Source organism: Eumetopias jubatus, unplaced genomic scaffold (genome assembly GCF_037043125.1).
Source record: "Eumetopias jubatus isolate StellerSeaLion01/CBP00866 unplaced genomic scaffold, mEumJub1_p1.0 scaffold_1, whole genome shotgun sequence".
In the NCBI taxonomy this organism is placed as follows: domain Eukaryota; kingdom Metazoa; phylum Chordata; class Mammalia; order Carnivora; family Otariidae; genus Eumetopias; species Eumetopias jubatus.
This window is the reverse complement of record NW_028274807.1, coordinates 9,732,205-9,752,927: the sequence shown is the minus strand read 5'-3', so window position 1 is coordinate 9,752,927 and position 20,723 is coordinate 9,732,205. Positions and strand designations below refer to the sequence as shown.

At 38.5% G+C, this 20,723-nt stretch overlaps 1 protein-coding gene across 2 annotated transcripts in view; it reads left to right on the top strand.

Annotated features, from left to right (window-relative positions):
• Positions 1-16,183, top strand: part of MORC3 (MORC family CW-type zinc finger 3) — a 40,533-nt gene extending 24,350 nt beyond the window's left edge. Inside the window, exons 8-15 of one of the 2 annotated variants that reach the window (XM_028115033.2) lie at positions 1,717-1,821; positions 3,609-3,731; positions 3,838-3,912; positions 4,919-4,964; positions 6,114-6,280; positions 9,683-10,571; positions 11,940-12,097; positions 14,752-16,183. In XM_028115033.2, coding sequence (XP_027970834.1) covers positions 1,717-1,821; positions 3,609-3,731; positions 3,838-3,912; positions 4,919-4,964; positions 6,114-6,280; positions 9,683-10,571; positions 11,940-12,097; positions 14,752-14,905 — 1,717 coding nt within the window. In that variant the 3' untranslated portion in view covers positions 14,906-16,183. The remainder of the gene's footprint in view (positions 1-1,716; positions 1,822-3,608; positions 3,732-3,837; positions 3,913-4,918; positions 4,965-6,113; positions 6,281-9,682; positions 10,572-11,939; positions 12,098-14,751) is intronic. The other variant, XM_028115026.2, reaches the window with a different exon arrangement.
• The last annotated feature ends 4,540 nt before the right edge of the window (positions 16,184-20,723 follow it).

Sequence of the window (20,723 nt, the reverse complement as noted above, 5' to 3'; positions counted from 1 at the left end):
AGCAGTCTATTGAAACAGAGAAGCCAGAAATAACCCCCCACTTTTTATGTTTGGTGACCTGATTTATGACAAAGATTACATCATGGTATAGTGGGAAGATGATCATCTTTCCAAAAATGCTGGATCATTTGGCTATTTGTGTGGATAATATGACTCCTACATCAAAGGAAGCAAAAAATCAATACCAGATGGATTTTAGACCTAAATGAGAAAGACAAAAACAAAATGAGAACAAGAATATTTTAAAAACCTTTAGTTAAGCAAGTTTTTAAAACAAGATGCAGGGCACCTGGGTGGCTCAGTTGGTTAAGCAACTGCCTTCGGCTCAGGTCATGATCCTGGAGTCCCGGGATCGAGTCCCAAATCGGGCTCCCTGCTCAGCGGGGAGTCTGCTTCTCCCTCAGACCCTCCCCCTCTCATGTGCTCTCTCTCTCTCATTCTCTCTCTCTCAAATAAATAAATAAAATCTTTAAAAAAAATAAAACAAGATGCAAAAAGTATTGATCATAATGGGCAAAATGGAAAAGTTTTTTAAAATGAGTAAGACAATGTTGGCAAGATGTAGAGCATTTGGAGCCCCTGCACATGGCTGGTGGGTATGAAAATCGATCAGTTTTGAGAACTGTTAGATTATCAAGTAAAACCAAACATCAGTGCCCACCCCTATGACCCTGCAGTTTCATTCCTCAGTATATTCTCAACACAAATGGGTACAGTCTCTTGGACTGAAAAATAGTGGTGATGAGAGGAAGAAGACTAGTGAAATGTAGGGAGGATATGTTTGGGAAGGAAGATTCATTCTCATTTGGACACTTACATGTTATATGATAATGGAGAAAAAATTAGTGGGAGATAACGGGTGGGGATAGAAATGTCTGATTAATCTGCCAGTGTAGAATTTGAAGTCTTGATATTTGAAAGCCTTATTTTAAATTTAGAATGTTACACTGACTGTACCTTGTGTGTGCATAGTTCTGGCAAAGTAGGTGCTTAACTCAAATGATTACTTAAGTGTGGCCTTAGATCCCACTGATCTGCTTTTTATTAATATCTTATTGGGGAAGAAGTGACAGTCTTAACTGTGGGACAGAAGCTATTTTGAAATATACTTGCTGGTGATGATAGCATACTTTTATAAACTTAAAGTTTGAGTTCTAGGGGTGCCTGGGTGGCTCAGTCGTTAAGCGTCTGCCTTCGGCTCAGGTCATGATCCCAGGGATTAAGCCCCACATCGGGCTCCCTGCTGGGCGGGAAGCCTGCTTCTCCCTCTCCCACTCCCCCTGCTTGTGTTCCTGCTCTTGCTATCTCTCTCTCTCTCTCTCTCTGTCAGATAAATAAATAAAATCTTTAAAAAAAAAAGTTTGAGTTCTAATATGAATTGAAGCTTATAAATTTATCGGTTGGGGTTGGAATTCAGAGAGCCTGTGGTTCTCCCACTAATTGGTCTGCAACATACTTTCTCAACAGAGGACACGAAATACTACTATTTGTATCTTCAAGGATGATCCTGGCTCTGTTCTGGGAACTTGAAAGTGTCCTTGTAGAAAATTGCCATTAGAGCATTCTTTACTAACAGTACCTTTGGGAGTCATCAACCTCCCCTCCCCCACAGTGTCCACATGATCCTTACTAAGTCGTTTGTGCTTTTTCTGTGTTTGACAAAGATTTAAGCTTTATCTTTTTTTTTCTTAAATTGATTTTGATTTGCTTTTTTAGGCTGACAATAGCAGCGTTAGGAGAAAAGCTGAATGATTACTGGAATGAGATGAAAGTGAAGAAAAATGCAGAATATCCTCTAAATTTGCCAGTTGAAGATATTCAGTACGTACATTAAAAAATATCAACCCACTCTAATACCAAGAGGTGATGTTGAAGAAGTATAGTGATGGTACACAAACTTTGAACTAAGCCAGAGGAAAAAGTAAATTGTACAACTCCAGTCAGCACACCATGAAATGAGCCAGTGAATGTATACATTTATACATACACACAAAAGATTCATGAAGCAGTATTTATCCATACATTGCATGCTGATACTATTTCTTTTAAAAAAATGTAAGTCTTGACTTTATGGTCCACTAATGGGTTGTATCTCATAGTTTGAAAAACTCTGGTCTTGTGTAATAGGATCATGAGTCTAAAGCCAGACCTGAATTTAGATTCTACTTCTGCTTAAATAATGATGTGACACTGAACATGTTACTTGGCCTTTTATAAGCTTCCATTTTTTTTTTTTTTACTTGTAAAATGGGAACATTAGTAGCACCTCCCAGAGTTACAAGACTTAAAAAATATGCCTAACAAGCATTCAGTAACAGGATAGCACATAGTACCAATTTTGTGAATGAATGAATAATCATTGTGTACTGATGGAAAGATGACCAAGATGTATAATGACGAACAAAAAAGATGCAATTCAGGGGCGCCTGGGTGGCTCAGTCATTAAGCGTCTGCCTTCGGCTCGGGTCAGGACCCCGAGGTCCTGGGATCAAGCCCTGCGTTGGGCTCCCTGCTCCACGGGAAGCCTGCTTCTCCCGCTCCCACTCCCCCTGCTTGTGTTCCCTCTCTCACTGTGTCTCTCTCTGTCAAATAAATAAAATTTTTTAAAAAAAGATGCAATTCAATGTATTAATTTCCCACTTTATTTTTTTTGAAGTGTCCATATACACATGCATAATTCTGCAAGCATAGAAAATTATGCCAGGGTTTAAAAAAATGAACAGTGGTAAGCTCCTAAAAAAAGGGGTTTGTATTTACTTTATGAATTTCTGGAGCACATCCGACTTTGACCCTCCAACTCTTGATTTCGGCTCAGGTCATGATCTCAGGGTGGTGAGACAACCCTGCATCATGCTCTGCACTGGGTATAGAGCCCGCTTGGGATTCTCTCTTTCCCTCTCCTCCTGCTCCTCCCCCCTCTCTAAAAATAAACAAATTTATGGATTGTTTCAAGTTTATGTAACTATGCAGATGCATTTTTTAAAATTTAGATATAAAAAGTTACTGTCATTAAGATGAAGTCTTCATATATTCAGTGAATTGTTAATAATTGTTAAGTGAAATGTTAAATGAATACCTAAATTCTTCAGAGGATCATTGTAATTTTCAAATGATAAAACTAAAGCATTTTATAAACTAAAAGAATATACAAATTTTAGATATTCAGAGATACACTTGTAGAGGCTAAAATGTAATAAAATTATTAAAAATGCTTAAATTATAGGAATAACGGCTTGTCTGTTTTCTGTACTTGAGCTAATGAATATACTAGATTGGACATTGCAAATGCTAATTTAATATAAATTTCAGAGCAAGGCGTTTGGAATCTTAAGTTTGAATTTTTATTACCAGAGAACAAATTGAATAGTATGCTATTAAACAAGACATTTAAGTCTCTTTGTTTAAATTGGCCTGTTAACTTTAACCTTTTGAAGGTAACCGAAATTGTTTTAAAAAATTTAACTTGCTGTACAACAGTAATTATGTCGCAGGCATTTCAGGAACAGAATTAAATAATAAAGGCATTTAGCGGTAGAAATGATGTAGAAGATCTAATGAAGTGTACTTTGCATGGTATTTTCATACTAATATTATGTGTTTTGTTACAGAAAACGTCCCGATCAGACATGGGTTCAATGTGATTCCTGTCTAAAGTGGCGAAAATTACCAGATGGAATAGATCAGCTTCCAGAAAAATGGTATTGCTCCAATAACCCTGACCCACAGTTCAGGTACCATATAGTTGGTAGTACCCTTTTTGGAAAGGCAGAAAGTACTATTCAAGATGTATGAATAGGCGCTGGTGACGTGTTATTCCCCTGTGATTTTTCTGACTAGAAATTGTGATGTTCCAGAAGAACCTGAAGATGAGGATTTGGTGCATCCCACTTATGAAAAAACCTACAAAAAGAAGTGAGTATTGTATTAATGTTTGGTGGGGAAATAATGCTCAATTTATTAATAGTGATGGGTGTGCAGCATTAATTGGATGCTTCTCCAAGATCAAGCTAGTACAACCCAGAAAAGATTATGACCCCAGAAAAGATTTTGATGTGGATGCCTAATACCGGATGCTTTTGTTGTTGTTGTTTTAACTTTATACTGTGGATGCCTGCTCTTTTTTCACTTGCTGTTTATCCTGTCCTGTCTGCAAGGTAGTGTGCACGCAGAATAGTTTGGTTGTTTGGGCCACACACAGATGAATCATAAATGAGTAATGCCTGATAGGAGTTTATAGTCTTAGCAGGGAAGGTGAGACATGTGCGTTGCCGATGAGAAGTTGATGAGTACTATAGAAGGCAGGGTCCAGTCCTGTTGGGAAGCCTTAAGGAGAAATGACTTCTGGCTGGGGATGGGAAGGGAAATCTGGATCAGGAAAATTCATGAAGGGTATTTGTGTAATGGGCCTTGAAGGGTGGGTTAGATGCAAATGTACAGGAAACTGATTTGTTCAGCTTTAGAGCAAACACGTGAATGGGCATGATGGAAAATAGAGGAGGGAGGGAGAAGCTGGGTAATGAAGGATAGTCAGCCCTGGTGAACTGTAGGCTACTGTCCACACACACAGGCCGAGTGCATGCAGAACTTCCAGGTGGTTTTGATGTAGAGTGCACGGTTTTTGAAGATAAATCCAGCAGCAGAACTGTGAGTAAAGAGACCAGTTAGAAGCCTGTGTGATGTTCCAGCTCAGAGGTCTGAGAATAATGCTGGTGAGGGTGCAAAGCTTAAGGCAGACATTGGGCATTACTGAGGTAAGAGGTAGAAAGTATTTCCCTCCTAAAGGCTTACAGATGAAATTGAAGCAGAGTTCAGTGTACATATCTGAGTGACTCCGTAGTGAAATGCCAAGTATGTCATTGAGAAACAGTGAAAAGTAATTAAGTTTAAATATGTTCACTTTTCTTTCTTTTTTTTTAAGAGACAAGGAAAAATTCAGGATCAGACAACCGGAAATGATCCCTCGGGTAATTAATGAAACCTTGCATTTTATAGCTGTGTATTATATTGGGTAGTGGCTAGTTTAACAAATAGTTTTAAAGCTTAGGAGTTACATAACAAATTGAGGTGATTTTGTTCATTCAGTTCACATACTCCTTTTCTTATACCCTTTCTTGCCTTCCTTCCTAGCCCAACAACTTCATTCAAACTGTTCAGTTTTATTATTTAGTTGAGCATCTTCTGAGGAAAGGCAGGCATTAAGAATCTTACCACCCAGGCACCTGGGTGGCTCATTCAGTTAAGCGTCTCTTGATTTTGGCTTAGGTGGTCGCAGGGTTGTGAGATGGAGCTCCAAGTCGGGCTCTCTGCAGGGCATGGAGCCTGCTTGGGATTCTCTCTCCCCATCTCCCTTTCCCTCTGCCCCCCCCCCCCAAAAAAAAAAAGAGAAAAAAATGATGAATCTTACTGTCACATAGGCAGTTAAGGAAAAATTCACAGGAAGCCCTGGGGAGCCATGTTCTGGTACTAACCTGGACTAAAGCTACAGTGTTTTTCTCTTTGTTGACCACTTTCTTAGTGCTTAATGGTGTTAAGGAGCTTTTTCTGAGTATATGGGTAGGCAGTTGTACTTCTTTTGTAAGGAAGTTTGGTCTGCTGCAGATGTGTATGTTTGCTTTTAGTTACATTGAAATGTTTTCTTATGGCAAAGGCTGAGGGTTTGGAGGTGAGAACAAAACTGGGTGAAAAAGAATAGTGGGCTTACTTATTCTAAAGGCAGTATCTTTGACTTTATTTTCTGTTTCTTTCTTTGAGAAAAATAAGTTAATTGTATTTCATTAGGTTCTATATAGTACAGGGTCAGTAAATCTTGCTATACAAGACCAGGTAGTATTTTAGGCTTTGTGGGCCACGTATGTAGTCTCTGTTGTGTATTCTTTGTTCTGTTGTTTTGTTTACACCTTTAAAAATACACAACCATTTTTCCACTCACTTGCAGGTTGGATTTGGCTTATTGGCCTGTTAGTGGCTCTCTGGTATAGCCTAAAGAATTTTACATGATTAGGATAGTTCTCAATGTTTTCTGGGATACAGGGCAAAGGGAAAATAATATCTCCTGTTTTGGGGCATGGCACATTAAAAAAAGTCCTTTAAAATTGATTTTTTTCTTCCAACAGATTAATGCTGAACTCTTGTTTCGGACAACCCCCGTGTCAGGTCAAAGCTTTCCTCCTGTGAAGGAAAGTGTTCCAAGAGGACATCTTTCAGAAGTGGCAAATACTTACGCAACAAGACTTATAAATAATCATCGAGGTTCACCTCAGTCTGAACCTGAAAGCAACAAGTCAGTGGCTAAAATGTATTTTTCCAATGGGGAATATTAAGCAGAGCCTTTACTTGACACTTTCATGGCAGTAATGCACTTCTAAGAAGTTATAGTTTATATATGCATGTAAAAAGTCTTAAGGATAAGTTAACTTACTTTTTTTTTAAGATTTTATTTATTTGAGAGACCGAGAATGAGAGAGAGAGAGAGAGCACATGAGAGGGGGGAGGGTCAGAGGGAGAAGCAGACTCCCTGCCAAGCAGGGAGCCCGATTCAGGACTCGATCCCGGGACTCCAGGATCATGACCCAAGCCGAAGGCAGTCGCTTAATCAACTGAGCCACCCAGGACCCCCTAAGTTAATTTACTTTTTTTTTTTTTTTTTTAAGATTTTATTTATTTGAGAGCACAAGCAGGGGGAGCAGCAGACAGAGGGAGAGGGAGAAGCAGGCTTCCCACTGAGCGGGGAGCCGATGCGGGGCTCGATCCCAGGACCCTGGGATCATGACCCGAGCCGAAGGCAGATGCTTAACTGACTGAGCCACCCAGGCGCCCCTAGTTAATTTACTTTTATTATCTAAACCTACCCCACCCCACTCATGCCACCCATTTAAATCAGTTTTTAAAATATCAGTTGTATTCATTGTGGAATTTGATCAAATTTTAACCTCTTTGAAATTCTGTATAATAGGAAAATTCCTGCTTTTAAAATTACCAGTATCTTAAGAAAAACATAAAGCAATTAATTGTACAGAACTATAATGTCAAGGGTGACCCATGAGTTCTTAGCTCGTGGCAGGCTATTTATTTTGGATGAGTGGATGAAGAAGGAAGGGAGAAAGAAAGGTATGAGTGATAGGTAAATTGGACAGTTAGCTCTCTTGACTGGAATGGTCAGGGAAGGTTTGGGATGAGATAGTGCTTGGTTTGGTTCCTGAAATTCTGAAAGCAATACTCTGTGCTGGTGGCCATTAAGGGGGAATAGAATTGAATACAGGTGAAGAAGAAAACATGATGTCAGTGAACTAGGGGATCAGACTGAACTACACTTGGTCTTTTTTGTTGAAAGATAAACATTGAAACCAGGTTCCCAGAGATAGTGGGATGGGATTTTCTGAGCGGTTTTATAGCCTTCATTAAATTCTCAAAGGGATTTTTGACCTCCAAAAGGATTAGAAATAACTGTTTGCATGCATATGTACATCAGGAGGGCATGTTCTAAAATAGTTTAGGCTGTTTGTGGCCTACATTTTTGGGGCTGGATTGCTACTCAACTAAGAATTTGTGTGTATTTTTTAAAAATAGTCTCCTTAATGTTCTTGGCTTTTCTTCTTAAAGATGGTTCCAAACAAAGTAAGAAAAAGTGAAATCTGTAAAGTTTACAGATAAAAGATAATGGAACTTATTCTTTTTTTTTTTTTTTTTAAGGGGAGAGGGGCAGAGTGAGAGGGGGAGAGAGAGAGAATCTCAAACAGGCAACACGCCCAGTGTGAGCCCTGCGGGGGGCTCAATCTCACAACCCTGAGATCATGACATGAGCCGAAATCCAGAGTACTACGCTTAACCGACTGAGCCACCCAGGTGCCCCTGAAATTTATTCTTTGAAGTGATTTATTCCATCCAAGTGGAAGAAGAGAATAGAGAAATTTTTTATTAATTTTTAAAGCCTGAAGAATTTGAAGTTTGAGAAAAATACAAGCTTTTTTTTTTTTTTTTTTAATATAAGCTTTAAAAATAAAGCCAAAGACTGGAAAGGTGTTCCTAAACTAAGTCTTCAGAAAGACAAATAGGAATTAGCTTCATAAGAAAAATAATAGGGCAGCTCCCAGTTAAGTGATTAACTCCATGGAACCCCAGGCGTGCTCCAAACTCGGAAGCATTTCTTAAGGCAGAAAATGGGTGAGAACAGGAGGCTTGTTTGAGAGTTTAAGGAAGAGTAGTTCCCTAAACCTCTTCATAACCTGCCAGGTCTGGCAACGTGGCTTATCCTCTGTCAGAAGGTAGGATGTTTTCCTTCTGGAGCAATTTCACTGCTGAAGATGTGGTTGAGCCACTTTTTTGAAAGAGGAGGAGTAAGGGAAAGTGAGTACTAAATGATGAGAAATCCTCTCCCTTCCCCTCATTGGGCCCCCAGGGGAAAAGCCCTGGGTGGTGTTGACAGTTTGAGCACCCCTAGCACCACAGGGCCAGCCCTCACTGCTTCTAGTCGGTCTCACCCTGAAACATAAAGATAGGCAGAGATCACCAGGAGTGTAAACTGAAACAAAGGGAGTAGAGGAAGCCCTGTGAAATTTACTGGGAGGTGGGTAGGTGTGGAACAAACACGTTTCTTAGAAAAGATAAGCAGGTAGAGGGTAGAAAAAGGAAAAGACAAGGTACAGGAGGGGCAACATCTAAATAAGGGAATTTCAGAATGAGAGATCAGAGAAAACAAAGGGGAGGAAATAGTATGACTTAACTTCCACTAAATACACAGCAAAAATGTCTGGAAAAAGATCCAATCTAAGAAACATGAAATTTTCGAACACCAGGGAAAATAATTTTTTCAGGGAGAGAAAACACAAGTTACCTTCAAAAAGATCAGGAATCAGAATGGCAGGAACACCAAATGGTACATAACAATGAAATGATGCTTTTAAAGTTTTGAGAAAGTAATTTCCAACCTGGAAGTCTATATAGAAACCAAGCCAGCAATAAAATTGAGAAGTGAATAAAGATACTTCCATCATGTAACCTTTCACACTTTTTTATGTCCTGTGTACTGTTTCTCAAGATTTTATTGAAGACTATGTCCCCTCGATATGAGGGAGTAAAGCCAAGAACCAGAAGAACCTTTCCTGAGATGGAGGAAACAGGAGGGCTAACACCTAGGGCCTAAACAACAAACCAGCAGATAACCCGCTGAGGGGGAGCAAATAGTATCAGTTGGTGGTAAATTCACAGAAAACTGAGTCGATGAGGAAAATGAGGCAGTTTTTTAATGCCAGGAAAACCGAAGGGGAGGGCATGCTGGTTTAGTTTGTGGCTCACTTCTGATCATCGAGCACTGATAAAAATGACAGCAAATTGGAAGGGCAGAGCCATTCACTGAGCGCTGGAATGCAAGGAGCAGACCTGGGGGGGTGGCATTCCCATTTGGCTGTGTATATGTTGAGGTGCCCAGAGGACATCAAGTGAAGGGATTTTTGGCAGTATGCAGAGCTCCTACTTTAAGGCAAGCGAAGTAGTCTAATTGTTTCCTCAGCTGTACAGGAGAAAATCGTCTCTACTTCATTAAATCATTGAGCAGTGCTGTGTTAAACATTTTTTTAAATGAGCATGGATATTTCTTAGAATTTCAAGATAGATTGCTTCAAGTCGTCTATTTTGTTCATTTCTATATTTTATAGTCTTATATTTTATATATTAAATTTTTTTCCAGCCTGAAACGGAGACTTTCTACTCGTTCGTCCATTTTGAATGCAAAAACTCGGAGATTGAGTAATCAAGCATTTGAAAATTCAGCTTATAAAGATGATGATGATGAAGATGTCATCATCTTAGAAGAAAACAGTACTCCCAAACCTGCAGTAGATCATGACATTGAAGTGAAATCAGAACAGAGTCACATCGAGCAAAGTGGTCATCAGGTTGAGCCTCCGGCTGATAAGGAACCTTGTGCCCTGACTGGTTCATCAGGCGTCTCATCATCCAGGTGTGATCAGGGAACCACTGCGGCCACCCAGACTGAAGCCCCGAGTGTAGTTGTTAAAAAGGAAGAGGCACTTGAAGATGAGATAGACGCACGAAATGATGCAGCCGTGCCGCCAGCCTGTGTGGAAGCTGAAGGGAAGGCACAGGAAACCCAGGACACCTTTGATAAATCTGCGGGTGATGCTAGTTGCCAGCTAAATGAACTGAGAAATGAGCTGCTTCTAGTTACCCAAGAAAAAGAAAATTATAAAAGACAGTGTAATGTGTTTACTGACCAAATCAAAGTGTTACAGCAGAGGATACTGGAAATGAACGACAAATACGTGAAGAAGGAAACTTGCCATCAGTCTACCGAAACTGATGCTGTATTTTTACTGGAAAGTATTAATGGCAAATCTGAAAGTCCAGACCATGTGGTATCTCAGTATCGGCAAGCTTTGGAGGAAATAGAAAGGCTGAAGAAACAGTGTAGTGCTTTGCAGCATGTGAAGGCGGAATGCAGTCGGTGTGCCAGTAGTGAGAGCAAAAGTGAAGTGGACGAAATGGTTGTGCAGCTTGACGATGTGTTTAGACAGCTGGACAAGTGCACTGTGGAGAGGGACCAGTATAAAAGTGAGGTGAGTGTATCATTCCGCATAATGAGAGTCCTGGGCGTCCCAGAGAGTCTGAACCACAAAGAACTGCCAGTTGCTAGATTGGAATAAATTACTTAGTAGTATTTCCATGTATTGTCCTGCTGCTTCTCAGCTGGGGAGTGGTCATCCTGGGGGTGTATGGAAATATGTGTTGAGGAGTTGGGCATTGCTAAAATTTAATGGGTGGTGACCAGGTATGGTGGTTTCCTGTAGCGTACTGGAAATTGCTGTGTAATGAAGGATTATCCTCAAAATACTGTTCTCGTTCCCATCAAGCCAGTCAGTTGCTAAATATAGGGAACATCACATCCATTATTAATAGGCCTTGCAATAAACATACAAGGTAGGTGATGTCCTCATTTTATAGATGCACCCTGTATTAGTTACGATTAGATTTGTTGGCAGGTGACCAAAAACACCGTAGAGCCGTGGCCAGTCCATGGGCGTCCGAGACAACAGGCTCCTGCATTGTTGCTTCGCTTCTCAGCGTGCCATTGTGGTCCGAGGCGGCCTCCAGGTCCCGTCCTCGTAGATCTGTGTTCCAAGCAGCAGCAAAGAAGAGGAGTGCAGTTCCTCAAATTTGCTGATATTCCACCTGTCAGCACTTAGTCACCTGGCTAATGGGTGCTTTGGAAGTGTAGTCTTTATTCAGGGGTTCTTCTACTGAGGCAGAAGGAGAAAAGTGGTAGACATCAGGAGATAGGTGGTAGGCTCTGCATATATTCTCCATTCAGATTTAGAGAGCTCCTTTTAGAAACATGTATTTTATATATTGTATTAATGTGTTTGAAAGAAGGGTTTTTCTGCTAAAGAATTTGGAAACAACAGGATGGTGCTGTACTGCCCCTTTCTTCCTGGAAATAATGCTGACATAACAGCTCATCCATATATCCACAATACCTTCATCTTGATGTATTGGCTTAGAGTTAGATGACAGAATATATAAAAATCAGTACAAGCTTTCGGTTACAACTTAGAGCTGGTGAGTGCAAGAAATGAAAGCCACTTTGACGTCGACATAATTTAGGCATTTTTATCTTGGTTTTCCAGTTTTTAGGTACCATTTGTTTTCAGTCAAGCGGTATTTAACATTTCGTATTCTTTGAATGTGACAAGATGTGGAGGTGAAACTAAAATGAAGCTTTGTTTATAGAAAGCTATTGTGGGTGGTTTTTTCCCCTTTTTTGATGGTAATTTTCATCAAGCAGGATTATCTATATTTCTTAGCAAATTAGTACTTTGGCATTGGTATTTTTAAGTTTCATTTTAGCATTAGTATTTTTAAGTGTTATTTTTATTAGTATTTTTAATTTTTAAATTTAATTTTACAGTTATGAATTTTTTTGTCAGGTTGAATTATTGGAAATGGAAAAATCACAAATCCGTTCACAATGTGAAGAACTGAAAACTGAAATTGAACAATTAAAATCTACAAATCAACAGTTAGGAGCAGATGTTTCAACTTCAAGTAACATTGAGGAGTCTGTAAATTATACTGACGGGGAAAGGTAATATTACATGAGGCAGGACTCTGGGGCTACCTTCTGGTTTGCATGATACTTGGTAGCACACCTCGAACAGATACTGTTCTATCAAAAGAACACGATCCTTCCCTTCAAGGAATGAACAGTTTAGGTTCAACTTAAGTGAAATAGGAATTTGGAAAGAATAAAGCACTTGATCAGTCAGAGTGGTTTGGAATGCTGTTTGGGGAAAAGTGGAAATTGAGTTAGATATCAAAGGTGGTGGTGAATTTGGCCATGACTAGAAGACAAGGGAATATTTCATGAAACGTACTTTTTCACCTGGATTTACTCTGTACTTGCCATTTCTTTATGGTTTTCTGTCCTCATTTTACTACATGCCATCCCCAATGTTAACTTTTAGGTAATCACAAAATTACTAGAAATTGCCATAGTACAGGTGATTACTAGGAAGAAGTTCCTCTGTGAAAATAAGAAAATAGTAAATGAATGATTACCCTATCTCAGTAAGATATAAAATGGGCTTGGGGTTTTGTTTCGGTTTTGAGCATGGGGGAGGCAGACATTCAGGTGGGCGGGGATGGTGGTGCTCGTGGTGTGTTGATGACTTACCATCTGGAAGTAGCTATTAAAGGCTAAAACTGGGCAACTCTTCCTGCTCATACAGTTATGACTTCAGACCTAAAAGGCACTGTTGTTGAGAAATAATCTCCTACCATCCTCACTTGACATCAATTATATTATTACCTTGTTTTTTAAGTTAAGTTTTTGAAGGATTTCCGTAAATCTGTTCTTGGAAATGGAGTAGAGCATTACATAGCCTAGAAGGCTAAGGTCAGAAGAACATTCCAAGTGGTGTTTCTCAAAAGGGGAACCACAAGCATCTGTGGCGCTTGTAGAAATGCAGATCCTTGGCCTACAGTGCAGCTTATTAAATTGGAAACTTTTAAACAGTCTCAGATAATTCTTTTGCACACTGACCTTTGGGTAACTGATGATCGATTGATTATTTTATTTATTTTAACCGATACACCTGTGCTTGCTTTCTAAAACAGTATAGGAATATGTGGCTATTGATACTTGAAATCTAGTCTGAATTGAGATGTGCTTTAAGTATAAAATAAATAAAATTTTGAAGCCTTAGTAAGAAAAAGAATGTAAAATGCCTCATTAATAATGTATTTTGATTTTGTGATGATACAATATTTTAGTTAACATTGGGTTAAATGTATAACTAAAATTAAATTTACAGCTGCATTTTGCTTTTTATCGTGGCTATGTGAACATTTTAAACTGCATATGGAGCTTGCAGTATTTCTCTTGGACAGTGCTGTTCTGTACATTAAGAATCTGTGGCAGGTCCAGTAGATAGTAGAAATTAGCCAGGGACAATCAGAAGACTTAAAGGAAAGGAGATGTTAAGAGGATCATTGGGTCATACTAGTGTTTTATGTACTTTTCATATAGATAAAAGGTTGTGGTTACAACAAAGGGGACATTCTTGCTAAGGATATAGGATGGTAAACAACTTCTGGAAAGCAAAGCAGAAAAGTGTTTGAACCATGGGCCTCTGGTCAAAGGTGAGTGAGGAAGCTTGGACAAAAAATGGCTGGAGTGGAAATGATGTAAAATTTTATCCAGGGGCCAATGGAATCTTACAATCCAAGTTTACAAAACATGTTTTAAATCACCTTACTGTGGATTGTCAACTTAGGGATGAGCATCTTGCCTCTTCAGACATTTCCACCTTAGATCAGTATCTAAGCTAAACGTGGGCTGTTTATATTTGGGAGAGGGGCAGAATAGGAGCAACTAACATTCAGTTCCCATGTTTCACTCAATCTTTGAAGCAGAGGCTGCTGAATAGTTGTAAGTCTTCAAAAAGTCTAGGATGTTGGGGGTACCTGGGTGGCTCAGTTGGTTGAACATCTGACTTTTGATCTCAGCTCAGGTCTTGATCTCAGGGTCATGAGTTTGGGTCCCACCTAGCCTAGTATGGAGCCCACTTAAAAAAAAAAAAAAAGTCTAGGATGTTGATATTCAGATACATGTATATAAATTTGGAAGGAATGATAATGACCATTTAATCCAGGGATTCCCAGTGTTTTCAGCAAAGCACCATTCCCTATAAATGAATAGTAAAATGGATCATCAGTGAACTTTAGCATATGAAAGGTTCAGAGAAGTCTTGATTTTAAAAACTGTTTAACATTATTTAGCCCAAAATTTTGTAAGCTTATTTGACCACAGAACTGTTTCTCTTTAACACAAGGGTGGATATCTCATAGAACACGTTTTAGAGAACAGTTCAGTTTTTATTTTCCTCAAAAGCTGAAATTCAGGGAGATGCATTCTTATTCTGAGACCAGTGTTCTCACTAGTATATCACTGCTGTTTTCCAGGTGACAGTATTTTATATTATAAATAACACCTTGTAATTATATGTATTTTACCAGTCCATGATTTCTCCAATAGCAAGTTAAAATTGTTTTAGTTAGAACCACACAGAGCCACTAGTTTTATGAAACACTCTACTTACCAAGAGATTCATAATTATTAAGTTAAATTATGGATTATTAAAGTAGGTGAATTCATGTTTCACTTAAATATTAGGCTCCACATGAATATTAAACTGTGCTATAATGTTCATCTAATAGACATAATATTTGTATTTGCAGCCTCAAACTTCGATCTCTTCGAGTTAACGTAGGACAGCTGTTGGCCATGATTGTACCTGATCTCGATCTTCAGCAAGTGAATTATGACGTTGATGTGGTTGATGAAATTTTAGGACAAGTTGTCGAACAAATGAGTGAAATCAGTAGTACTTAAAGTCTATTTTAAGTGAGATAATGAAAATATTTGCTCAGTCCTGTGGTTGTATAGCTTTCATAATGGAAACACTTTTGTTTTATGGATATGACAAGTGACAGACTGAAGAACCGTAATCTTTACTGTATTCTATGCATTCAAGTGTGGTCCCAATACTGTGGGCACACTTACCACACCTTTTGAAATGCCTGAGAATCATTCTTACTGAACGGCTGAACAGCTCACTCATGATTATGTTTTGAAGTGTAAATACTGTAATTAAGTCTGCACATATTTTTTTATTACCCTAGAGGACTTAAGTGTTTTTCACCAAGAGCTTTTCAGGTTGCCCCTAACCTTTGTGCAATTTTTTCTGGTTCCTAAAGTGTATTTTTCTCTGAAGTGAGGGCCGTGCCATAATACAGATGGAAATGTTACCTTTGATTTTCTTACAGAAAAGTTTTTAAAAAATGGAATTATGCTCCTGATAAGTTGTAAGTGAATTGAACATTAATGTTTCTTTTCTATAAATTCTTATCTCCTGAAATATTTTATTCATGGAAACAAGGTAAGCAGAAACTCTCCAACCATTTTATCAGGATTTTCCTTGTGCTGAGATTGCCAATCATAGTTAAACGCAGTGTTTTTATAGAACAAAGAAATCTTTAGTATAAAAAAGCATCAGAAATATTAAATGTCCCACCACGTTTACTTTGAAGCCCATTTTTGGCTGCTTCTTCAGCATGGAATGGGCAGAGTAATTGTTTAATATTTCTTTTTGTGAAATTTCCTGTACAGCCTTTTGTAGGATTACTACAGGTTAATGAGAGTTGAGGAAGACAATCTTTCTCAAACAGTACAGTATACTTTTCATTATATTACAGAGCTAAGTGTTTTATGTCCTGGAGGTAAGCAGCAAACTGCCCTAGGATTATAGTATTACATGCCATAAAAATTATGCTTTATTGGTTCCTTGTTTGTGCAATTTTAAAGAGATGGCTTTCTATTAAGTATAACGATGTATATATAATTAAGAATCATATTTTCCACAACTGAAATGTGCATTATTTTTTTTCAAAGTTTTATCATTGCTATTTATTTTTACTTTTGTTTCTGAACATTCAGTACATGTTTCTTTTGTATGTATGCTTAATTACATGTCTTTCATATACAATATTAAATTTTTACTGTACATTAACTTCTAGAAAAAGCAAATAAATGAAGGTTGTTTTTATTTGCTTGATAAAGTAATTGAAAGTGTATTTTTGGTATGAAGCTGGTTTTCTGTCCTAATTGTATCTGCCCAAATTTTAAAATATCTTGTAATAAAATAAAAATATATATGATGGCTAACTCTTCAGATACTACTTTTAAAGAATTCTATATTCAGATTATATTTTGGAAACTAAAAGTGTCCATTGAAGGACCCTCAAGTTGAGCTCATTTTAAAATCTATATTAATTACAAGTTCTATTTAGGAGACCAAGACTGTTCCCATTAAGACTCTAAAAACTGAGCTCATCTTGAGAGAGTGTGTGCGTGCGTGCGTGTGTACATGTATTTTACACTCAAGAAGAGACTCTGTAAATCATTTAGCCTAAAGAAACCTTGCTTAAATGATAGCAGCAATGTATAGCATGTCTAAGTTTGTGAATATTTATGTAGCAGTTCTTTCTGGAATTTGCTATTTTTCCCTTCCTTTGGGTCAGCTATATTCTTGCAAAAATACATATTTTATATGGCTGTTGTCTTGCTTTTAATGGGAAAGTTAGTCATAGGATTAGTAATTTTGCTTGCTAAATTGATTCTTTGGAAGTACTTAACGTATTCCTCACCCTTTAAGAAAATATTGCCAAGATATGATTCTTTGAAAATGGAGCTAACAGAATTTAACAACAACGTGGGCTTTCATGTATATATCATATTTACGTAGAGATATCTATCTTTTGTTGGTAAGTTAAATTTGTAAAAGGCTAGTGGGAACACAGTGGTGTTTAAACTAATCATTACTTTAAAAACAAAAACGGGGCACCTGGGTGGCTCAGTCGTTGAGCGTCTGCCTTCGGCTCAGGTCATGGTCCCAGGGTCCTGGGATCGAGCCCCGCATCGGGCTCCCCGCTCCGCGGGAAGCCTGCTTCTCCCTCTCCCACTCCCCCTGCTTGTGTTCCCTCTCTCACTGTGTCTCTCTCTGTCAAATAAATGAATAAAATCTTTTATATATATATTAAAAAAAAATAAAAACAAAAACAGTATGAGGAAGTAAACCAGCATAGTCCACAATCCCTGCAAACAGGACCCACTGTAATTAGCAAAGCATTCACGCAGCAGGAGTGGTGTGGGGCATATTGTTGTGTCTTTTATTTGGGCCTCAAATTCTTAATGTAGGCAGGTACTGCTGGGGACTCTGCCCATAGCCTCAGACACTTAATTCTTGCGATCAACAGCCCATTAGTTCATTATTTATCATTGGAGAATAATTAAAGTGATACATCTGGTGGTTTTCACCCCTGGCTGTCTATTAGAATCACCTGGGGAGTTTTTAGGACTCCCCATGCAAGGATGTACCCTGTACTAATTAAGTCAGAGTCTGGGTTTGGGCCCAGATACCAGTATTTTTTTAAGGCCTCCCAGTGTGCCATCAGAGCTGAGAACCATTGATCTTTACCTTCCTGTGATGAGTGTTTACAAATGTTGAACTCAGTTGGCTCCTGAAACAAACACAGGATTTGCATGGCTTATTCTCACTGGGGCGAGCAAAGAGGGGAAAAGGGAAGCATAGTTGGTGCCCAAGTTAGAAATGTAAATGGGACAGAATGGTATAAAGTGAAAAGACTTACCTACTGCTTCCCTAAAGTTAACCACTATTGCTTTTTGTATGTCCTTCCAGAAAATATTAGCTGCATACATATACACATTCATATATATGCATTCATTTTATATCTTTATATTTGATTATATATTTGTATCTCAAGTTTTCACAAAGGTGGTACACCGTATAATTGGTGATCTTGACATTTCCATGTTACTTTTTTGAACAGGTTTGGTAACAGTCTATGATCTGCATCTTCTCCTAGCACTCATTTATTTCTCATGTTTTGACATTACAAAATATGCTACTGTGAGAATAGTCACCACACACACTTTTACAAGTATACCCAGAGTGTAAATTCTTTGCAGTGAATATTGATAGGTCAAAGAGTGTGTGCTATGTAACTTTTAATAAATGTTACCATGCCAAAATGAATTTAAACTCCTATGAAAAAGAAACGTATGAGTGTGTTTTTTTCCTCTCTCCATCAGATTTACTAATCTGACATGTGAAGAAATGACAGCCTGCATTCTTGGTCTCAGTTGAACATGCTTTCATGTTTTATTGTCCATTGTAATTTCTTTTTCTGTGTACTACATCATATTGCTTGTTTATTCTTTTCTATTGGGTTCTTTGTCTTAAGTGTTTTAAAGAAGCTAAAAACCTGTGCTAATGTAGCAACAAACACCACCCAGACAACTAGCTTTCAGAAAATTCACAGTAGGTTAAATCTTACTTTGTACACTGTCTCATAAATACTGGAGAGGAGTGAGAGACCCACTGGATTCATGTTTTTCCCATATATTTGTCTTTTGGACATTGGCCACAGTTCAGAAAAGGAATGCCATTAATATCCATCTGGTGTAGAAGGACATCTATCATCTATCTATCTATCTATCTATCTATCTATCTATCTATGATATTTAGAATTAAATTTTGTGATCACAGTTAATTTCCATATCCTGGCCTATAGGGAGAAAGTCAAGATCAGAGGAGAGAGTCTTGGTAAATCAAGCCATTCAGACACAGATGGTTATTAAACGAGTGCGGTCACAGAGAGTGAATCAGCTCTTCTAAAACTGGAGTGTGAGTCACAAGTCCAGTAAGTTTTGTACACAAACCTAATATGAGTTGTGAGTAAATGCAGTTGCCTACTTCCCACATGTACAAGTTTAACCCCAGGCTTCCTTGTTAATTTCTTGCAAAGCAGTCAGGACTCAGTATCATGGTAACAATATATAGAACAAGTTTAAATTAGACTCAAAATAACTTTTACCCCAACCTGACTAATACTTAGATTATGAGTGTCTTCACCATGTGCAACTATCCAGAATTCGGCTGTAATCTTCGTAACAAAATGTAATGGTGCTTATGTTCACCAAGTATGTGAGTCAGCAGCCTTCCTAATCTCCCATGGGTTTCCTGGTAAATGTTGATAGTTGTGGCCAATGTTTTGAAAGTCAGTACTGTGATCTAAAGCAAGGCCGACTTAAAGCAGTTTGTGTTTATAATGTGGTGCGCATGGAGGCAGCTGAGCTACTGCAGAGCATTGCCGGTTTGCCGTATGACCTTTGGCAGATCGTTCCAGGGGAGACGTGTTCACAGACTGTGGAATGGAAACTTGCTGTGAGATTCTGAGTTCCAGGGGTGTGAGTTGACTAACCAGCCAACAGCAAGAGAAGTGACACAGTCTCATAACTACACCTGTTACCTCTTCCTGGTAGAGAAATACAGGGGTCTAGCACAATAACTTATTATATATCATTAAGTAGTCATTATAATACATGATCATGTTATAAAATATGTAATCCTAGTATTACCCGCTATTCACTGTAATCACTCTTAACCAATAGTTTCACTTCCCACTAATTTACTGTGTTCTTAAATTTTTTTTCAGTATCAGATATTCTAAACTCTGTTACGGGAATTTCCAAATGTATGCAAAAATAGAGAAAATGGGGTGCCTGGGTGGCTCAGTCGGTTAACCATCTCCCTTCAGCTCAGGTCATGATCCTGGGGTCCTGGGATCGAGCCCCACATCGGGCTCCCTGCTCAGCGAGAGTCTGCTGCTCCCTCTGTCCCTCACCTGACTCATGCTCGTTCGCTGTCTCTCAAATAAATTAAAAAAAAAAAAAGGGAAACTGTTCTAATGAACTCCCATGTACCCATCACCATTTCAACATTTTCAACTCATGGTCAATTTTGTTTTATGTATACCCCCATTTACTTAAACCCCTTCCATAATATTTTTCATGTATGTGTTACAAACATTAACTCACTTTTTAATTGCAGAAAAGTACAAAGTTTCCTATTTAACCATCTGTTAAGTATGAGTTGAATTAAGTACATTCACATTGTGCAACCGTCACCACTATCCATTTCCAGAACTTTCTCATCCCAAACTATCCACGAAACAATAACTCCATTCCTCCCTGCCCCTGGTAACCTCTGTTTTCAGTCTACGAATTTGCTTATTCTAGGTCTTCGTATCAGTGGGGTCATAGGATATTCGTCTTTTCGTGTCCAGCTTATTTCACTTTCCATAACGTTTCTAAGGTTCATCCATGTTGTCGCATGTATCAATTTCATTCCTTTTTAAGGCTGAATACTCCATTATGTGTATCACATTTTGATATTCATTTATCTGTCATGGACATTTGGGGTGGTTTCACCTTTTTACTATTAAGAATAATGCTGCCAAAGGGCGCCTGGGTGGCTCAGTCGGTTAAGCGACTGCCTTTGGCTCAGATCATGATCCTGGAGTCCCAGGATCAAGTCCCGCATCGGGCTCCCTGCTCAGCAGGGAGTCTGCCTCTCCCTCTGACCTTCTTCCCTCTCATGTTCTCTCTCTTCCATTCTCTCTCTCTATCAATAAATAAATAGAAAATCTTAAAAAAAAATGCTGCTATGAACCTTGTTGCATACGTTGTCTATTTGAGTCTTTGCTTTTAATTCTTTGGGATAACATACCTAGGAGAGGAATCACTGAATTATGTGGTAATTTTTTATGTAAGTGAGGAATTGCCAAAA